At 57.7% G+C, this 7,543-nt stretch overlaps 1 protein-coding gene across 3 annotated transcripts in view; it reads left to right on the top strand.

Moving 5' to 3' along the window:
- The window catches only part of POC1A (POC1 centriolar protein A), a 36,889-nt gene that overhangs the window by 463 nt on the left and 28,883 nt on the right, over nucleotides 1-7,543 (top strand). For 2 of the 3 annotated variants that reach the window (XM_015568358.1, XM_006770480.2), the window contains exons 2-6: nucleotides 2,461-2,545; nucleotides 3,366-3,537; nucleotides 3,892-4,071; nucleotides 5,224-5,331; nucleotides 6,103-6,218. In XM_015568358.1, coding sequence (XP_015423844.1) covers nucleotides 3,377-3,537; nucleotides 3,892-4,071; nucleotides 5,224-5,331; nucleotides 6,103-6,218 — 565 coding nt within the window. In that variant the 5' untranslated portion in view covers nucleotides 2,461-2,545; nucleotides 3,366-3,376. Of the gene's footprint in view, nucleotides 1-2,460; nucleotides 2,546-3,365; nucleotides 3,538-3,891; nucleotides 4,072-5,223; nucleotides 5,332-6,102; nucleotides 6,219-7,543 lie in introns of those variants that run through there. The other variant, XM_006770479.2, reaches the window with a different exon arrangement.

The raw sequence follows: 7,543 nt of genomic DNA, 5'->3' as shown, positions 1-7,543 counted from the left end.
CTCCACGGCCCCAGCTTCCCGCCTGCAGGGCGCGCTGGGTCGGGACGCCTCCTGCGTGCCAGGCCCTGTGCGGGCGGCCGGGCGAACGTTCCCGCGGAGGCCAGAGGGGTCGTTTCGAACTTGCTGGCCCCCCGGCTGGGGCGAGAGTCCGGGAGGCTGGGTGGTGGCCTGTTGGTCCCCTTAGGCATCTGGGGACTTACTTGAGCCGAGGGCCCCGGCATTTTGACCCCTAATCTAGTGCTCTCCCCGCAAGACCCCGCCCCGTTCCCAGTGAATACAAACCATCTTCGGGGGGATGGACCACAGAGTCATGGGGTTGGGGGAGAGGGTGTTGGAGATGCCAGGGGCCCCGGGTCAGGGGTGGGCCTGAACTTGTCTCTGCCCACGGAGTCTAGAGGGGGGCACTGCCTTACGCTGGTTCTTCCTAGAGCAGTGGTTCTCAACCTTCCTAATATCGCGACCCTTTAATACAGTTCCTCATGTTGTGGTGACCCCCAATTTCATGGTTACAAATTGAACATAATGAACGTATAGTGATTAATCACAAAAACAATATGTAATTATATATGTGTTTTCCGATGGTCTTAGGCGACCCCTGTGAAAGGGTCGTTCGACCCCCAAAGGGTTCGCGACCCACAGGTTGAGAACCGCTGTCCTAGAGAGTCGGGTGGGGCAGTTGTTGCGCTGTAGGGGGCCCTCCCCCAGCTGCCACTCCCTCTGTTGTTGAAAGGGGACGCGGGCAAGTGTGTTGGGGGCGGAGCTGGGGACCTTTGTTCTGGTTACAGCTCGGTGTCGGTGGCCTTGCTGGGCTCCCAGGTTGTACTTGAGGGGGTGGGGGTGGGGGTGTTTACCTGCTGCAAGCTACCTCAGTGCCAACGGGAGCTGCCCGGGAGGGGGAGGCTCCCACCTGGGCCTGCTCCACACTCCTGGTCGGATGATGCTCTGGGGGTCCTGACCGGGGGCCTGGCGCTGGGTGGGGTGGGGATGGTAGCGATGCCCCAGGGGCCTCCCCGGGGTTGGGTTCACAGGCCACTGCGCCGTGGGATTGAGTGCAAGGGGATGCGATTCCTAGGATGGGGGGCTGCTGAAAGGCACCCGTTTTCTCTCTTTGGGTCTCAAAAAAGATAACTATGAGACATTATTCACATACCATGAAATTCACCCTTCTAAAGTGTAAAACTCAGTGGTTTTTAGTGGCTTCACAGCGTTTATTATGCAACCATCATCACTGTCTCATTCCAGAACTCTTTTGTCAGCTCAGAAACCCCCACACCCAGTAGGCCGTCACCGCCTTCCTGTTTCGCGCTCTCCCCCAGCGCCTGATAAACGCTAACCCATTTTCTGTCTCTATTCTGCACATTGTGTATAAATGGAATCAGACAAAACGCGGCCTGTGTGTCCGGCTCTTTCACTAGGAATGTGTTTTCTGGGCTCACCCGTGTTGTAGCGTGTAGCGTGTGTTGGTGCTTCGTGCCTCCCATGGCTGAGTGACCTTCTGTCCGCCATGTGGGCAGACCCCATGTTGTTGACCCATTCGTCCAGCGAGGCAACCTGCCAGCGGTTCTCAACCCCTTTGGGGGTCAAACGACCCTTTCACAGGGGTCGCCTAAGACCATCCTGCATCTCAGATATTTACATGACGGTTCATAACAGTAGCAGCATTACAGCTATGAAGTAGCAACGAGAATAATTTTATGGTTGGGTCACCACAACATGAAGAGCTGTATTTAAAGGGCCAGCAGGTTGAGAAGCGCTGTGTTAGGCTGAAACGCTCTAAGTGTTTGTGGGCCGGCGTTTGGGCTCCGTCTCAGTTCTTGCAGGGGTTTACCTTGAACTGCTGGGCCATTTGATAAATAAACTCCTTAATTTTTTTGAGGAGCTGCCAAACTGCTGCTTACAGGAGCTCATTTTCCTTGTGTTTTTTTTTAAAGACTTAAAAAAAGATTTTGTCTATTCTGGCTGTCTCACATTTCCATATGAATTTTAGGTCAACTTGTCAAATTCTGTAAAAAAAAAAAAAGCCACCTGGGATGTTCATCGGGATTATGTCCAATCTGAGAACACTTTGGGGGATATTACACCTTAAAAATATCAGGTTTCCCAAACTATGGGGTATCTTTCCATTTCCCTAATTGTTTTTTTTCCTAAATTTCTTTCAGTAGTATTTTATACTTTTCACTGGATATGTCTTATACTTCTTTCGTTAAATAATTCCTATTTTACATCTTTAAAGTGTATCATAAGTAGAATTGTTAGCTGACTTTTTCAGATTGTCCACTGGTGGTATACGGAAATACAATTGATTTTTATATGTTGATTTTGTATCCTACAGCCTTACTGAACTTATTTGTCAGTTCTGATGGTCTTCTAGTGGGTTCCTTAGGGTTTTCTTTATACAGGGCCCTGCTGTTTTAGCCTTTCCTCCTCCAGCTGTCCCACATTTGACCCTGGTCTCCCCAGGAGGACCCCTCCCTGGAGAGGCATTTTAAAGGCCACCGAGATGCAGTTACCTGTGTGGACTTCAGTCTCAACACGAAGCATCTGGGTAAGAGGAGGCATCTTGTCCTGGGCAGGAGCTGGGAAGGCCAGTCATCCCCGGGAGGTGTGGCCTGGGGAGCAGGGCACTGTGAGGACCCACATGCTCCCTCTGGACCTGCATCGCCTTCGGGCAGCCCGCTCTCCGGGTGCTGGGCTTCGAGGTGTGAGGCTCAGAGGGGCTGGGCGCCTTCCAAAGAGTGAACACGGCCTTTGAGGGTGGGACTGGGTTCTGTGGTTCCCCCTCTTGGATCTGGCCTGTGGGGTGGGCCCTGCACAGCAGCTCCTTTTCCTCCATTGAGGGTTGTCCACAGTGATGTGGGCACGCCTAGGAGATGCCACCAGAGGGAAGGATGTGGAGCAGGCCCAGCACCCCCACCCCCACCCGCCCTGTGCTGCAGCTGTGCCCGCGCGGGGCTTCATGCGCTGCTGGCGTGGCTGTGTCTTGCTTGTTTTTTGGGCGAGATTCCCTCTTCATCTCAGGGGCAAGGTCCCCACCAGATGCTGCTGGTCTTGGAAACTAAAATCATTTTTGGTCCATTTTGGGGACCTCCCGTGGCTGCTGAGTGGTCAAGGCCATTGGGTTGGACCTGCTCTCTAGTGCCCTCAGGGGGTGTCTGGGAGACCTGCAGCCAGGGCTGGTGCAGGAAGGCTTCTCTGGTCCGGTTCCCATGCGGGCCTGCTTCACTCGCCTGGTCGGCATTCACTGGAGGTGTGGCCTGTTCCTGTGGGGCCAGGGGAGCTGCTGCTCTCTGTCCCTGTCACCCCAAAGCCCTGCCGGAGACGTGAGGCCCAGCAGAGCCGAGGGTCAGGTGTCCCGCTCTCCTCAGCCAGCGGCTCCATGGACTCGTGCCTCATGGTCTGGCACATGAAGCCCCAGTCGCGTGCCTACCGCTTCACGGGCCACAAGGACGCCGTCACCTCTGTGAACTTCTCCCCCTCCGGACACCTGCTGGCCTCGGGCTCCCGCGACAAGACTGTGCGCCTCTGGGTCCCCAATGTGTGAGTCCGGACTGTGTGGTCCTTGTCTGAGCCTGGGGCCCCGGGGCCAGCGCTGTCCTCACCACCCAGGTCCCCATCCTGGTCTGGACGGTCACCGTGAGACATCTTCCCACTCCCGAGGAGGTGCCATCAGAAGCTGAGGCTTCAGTGGGGGCCCTCCCATCAGGGTCGGGAGAGGAATTGGGGGCTGAGCCCGGCCATTGTGGCAACGGCACGCCTGCTGCTGCTGCACGTGGGTGACGTGGGGGCCCTGGATGCTCAGGCCTGGGACTTAGGGATGGGCTCCCAAGGGGTAGGGCCAGCTTTGATGCCAGAGGCCCTCACGTCGCTGATTCTGGATGCCTGTCCTCGCAGCAAAGGTGAGTCAACGGTGTTTCGTGCCCACACGGCCACAGTGAGGAGCGTCCACTTCTGCAGCGATGGCCAGTCCCTCGTGACAGCCTCCGACGACAAGACAGTCAAGGTGTGGTCGACCCATCGCCAGAAGTTCCTGTTCTCCCTGAGCCAGCACATCAACTGGGTCCGCTGTGCCAAGTGAGCGTCCTGCCTGAGACTTGGAGGCACCGGGGGTGGGGGGCACAGAGGGCCTGCCAGGTGCCAGCATTGTGACCTTGGGCACATTAGCCACTCCATAATCTTCTTGAACCTCAGCTTCCTTATCTAGGAGATGGAAACTATAGTACCTCTTCTATTATAAGTTGTTGAACAGCTTCTCTGAGCTGATGGGTGACAAGTGAGTTATCCGGTTGTCATGGTGACCGACATCAGGGCTTAAACAGCCCAGGGCAAGATAAGACGTCAGCACTGCCACTCTCAACTCCTCTGACTCCTCCTGGCAGCCCTGGGGGTTGCGGGGTGGGGGTGTCACTCCGGTTGTGGATGAGGAAACAGGCTCAGAACAGGGTGGGCATGTGCAGAGCTGGGTCCAGCCCGTCCCTGGCACTGAGGTTGCCTCCTTTCCCAGGGGGGTCTGCTCCTCGGTGGATTTTGTCCAGATCTGTGGGATGGGGCCAGGCGTCTTGCTGGCCTTCCCTTTGGTGTGGGGAGCAGTGCTGAGGGGTGGGGTGACCCTAAGGGCCTTCAGAGGCCAAGGATTTGTCAGCACATGTGTCTGCTTCCAGCTTTTTCTTTCAACAGAGGTCTCCCTGTCAGGCCTCTGACCCAGTGGAGGAGGTTGGGGGTGTCTGGGGACACTGGGAACCATGGGAGTCAGAGGTCAGGGGCTGGCTGTGTTCTGGGGACCCCATGCCAGTTACATTTTCTCCAGGGCACCCGTTCCCTGTGCTGCAAGGTCCCTGAGGCTCTGAGGCCTCACCGTCAGGCTCCTGAGAGAGGAGGGGCCAGGCTAGCAGACAAGTGGCGGTGCCCCAGAACCCCCACGTTGTTGCTGACAGCTGTGTGCTGCTGACCCACTCGGAGTCACAGAGACTCGGGACTGGAGCTCTGGGAGCTTTAGGCCACCCTCACACTGACAGCACTAGCAGTCAGTGCACACGTTGCCCCTCCTGAGCCTGCCCCATCTCACAGGGGGCCGCCACGGCCCAGGGGGACTCGGGTCAGAGTGAGGCATGTAGCCTGCTGGTTCCTGGGGTCAGGTAGTGGCAGTGCAGGAGGGTGGCTATGGGAGGTAGTGTGGCGCCTGTGACATCTGTCAACCTGTGGTGTGCCTTGCCTTGCCTGGTTCAGGTTCTCCCCCGACGGGCGGCTCATCGTGTCCGCCAGTGATGACAAGACTGTCAAGCTGTGGGACAAGACCAGCCGGGAGTGTGTGCACTCGTACTGCGAGCATGGCGGGTAAGTCCCCGCCACCCCCGCCCGCGGTGCTGTAGAAATCAGGGGCCCAGGCAGCCATCTCTGCCACGCCCTGGCTCCAGCTTTCCTAGAGGCTGGCAGGTTCAGCCCCATCCCCACCAATAAGGGGGAAGCTTAACCCCTTGGGGTGGGCTCTACCCCCAGGCACTTCATTCTTGGGGCCTCTCTTCACTCTCTGCTTCTCAGCATTGTGACGTCTCTCTGAAAGCAGTTGAACCCACACCCCCCAAAAGCACGTAGGTGTGATGCCTGTGTGTAGGGGTGATGCCTGTGCACTGGTGGTTTTATAAGTGAACGGGATCGTGACCTTGTGGCGGGCGGTGGCTCTTCACACTGCATGTCATCGGGAGCGGGAGGGGCCTGCAGCTCAGCCGGACTCCCCTGTTCCCGCTGAGAGCTGGCCATGCCACCCACCTGGGGTCCCGCCCGGGCACATTGAGGGCCCCAGGCCCTGCCGGCCTTCGCGTGCGCCTCAGCGGCAGGCCTGCCTGCCTCCAGCCCTGGCGAGGGCGCCCCCTCTGCCTCGGAGCCCCGAGCCGCCGGCTGACCTCCGGTCTGAAGGCTGCTTTCTTCCTCGTATTTAGAAGTTGGTGCTGGGCCTTGTTGGGGTTGTTTCTGTCACCGCTCCTCCTCGCTCTCCTTGGCCACCTGCTGCAGAGACGGTGCGGGGAGGGTTCTGGGACAGCATGAGCAGAGGAGGGGTGGGACGGCGCCAGCACAGGCCTCTGTGACGTGACAGCCCTGTCTCTCCAGCTTCGTCACCTACGTGGACTTCCACCCTAGCGGCACGTGCATTGCGGCTGCCGGCATGGACAACACGGTGAAGCTGTGGGACGTGCGGACCCACCGGCTCCTGCAGCACTATCAGCGTGAGTGTCCTGCGCCCGGGAGCCTGCGGACAGCCCTGTCGGTGGGAGGCGCCCGGTCCGCCAGGATCTCCAGGGGTGGCAGCCTTGGCCAGGAGATGGAGCATGGCGCGGCCTGGCGTCCACCAAGCCCTTTGTCCCGCTTATGAGTGACAGAGCGCATGCTCACTGCAGGGCCGGATGGGGAGCCCTTGCGGGGTCAGGGCTCCTCTCCGGGGGCACCCCAGGCGCTGCCGGTGCCACTGCCTCCCCCTGTAGTAGAGGCCCTGGCCTCCAGGGCCGCGCTGGCAGCCCTGGACCTGTGCAGGGGACTAAGTTTAAAGTTCATGGGCTCATTTCCAGAATTCACACCTGAACACGGGAAGGACACATCTGGACAAGGTGTGGGCGTGGGGTTCAGAGCAACACCCCACAAGCCTTCCTAGTGGATTCTCAGATGCTTGAGGACAACACTTTCTTGGGGTCATCAAAGTGACAGGCCTCCAAGAAGGGGGAGCGGGTGGTCTTAAAAGCACGTGGTGGAGGGGGCTCTGCACCCACGTCAGTGTCCTAGCTGCGTGACTTGAGAGGGTCGTGTCCCCTCTCGGCTTCCTGGGGCAACGATGGGGCCTCTCGCAGGTGGTGCTGGGAGGATAGAGCAGGTCCATGGAAGAGCTTGGGAAGTGCCAGGCCTGAAGCGGGAGCCAGGGGAGTCCGAGTGACCATGACAGTGATGCTGCTGATGCTGGTCTGTCTCAGTCTGGAGTTAGGAGGTCTGGTGTCCTTGCAGGCCCGCCTCCGTGGTCAAGACCTGCAGTACCCTGCACGACCACCAGGTGGCAGGGCCAGCCACAGGAATCGATGATTTTCTCCACAGAGCCCTGGGGTTTGTCACTGATGATGCCCATTTCAGAGGCTTCTAGAACAGAGCTGCAGTGGGGTCTGCCCTCTACTGGGAGGCCACACCTCTCTCCCCTCCCGGCTTAGAGGCCTTTCTTCCGCTCCAGGCGACGTTGGGGAAGGTGGGCAGGCACAGAGGAGCCCTGGGCACCCGCGGGGACTAGAAGGACTGTATGTAGAGCATGCCAATATTAATTCCGGCAACATGTGGACATTTGTAAATGCACACGATATATGTGGAGAGAAATCATGATCCTTTATTACATGGTTATGTCTGGGACCTGGATGGCTGGTAACAGACCCAGGAGAAGATTATTTTTTCCCTATATATATATTTCTACCTTTTGAATGCTAAATCATATGAATATATTACCTATCAACACAAAATATAAATATACTTTATAATAATAATATCCTAAGAGGATGCCAATATAAGACAAATGCAAAAG

This window comes from Myotis davidii, unplaced genomic scaffold (assembly GCF_000327345.1).
Source record: "Myotis davidii unplaced genomic scaffold, ASM32734v1 scaffold663, whole genome shotgun sequence".
Lineage (NCBI taxonomy): Eukaryota > Metazoa > Chordata > Mammalia > Chiroptera > Vespertilionidae > Myotis > Myotis davidii.
Note: the sequence above shows the minus strand (reverse complement) of the source record. Positions and strands in the feature narration are given on the sequence as shown.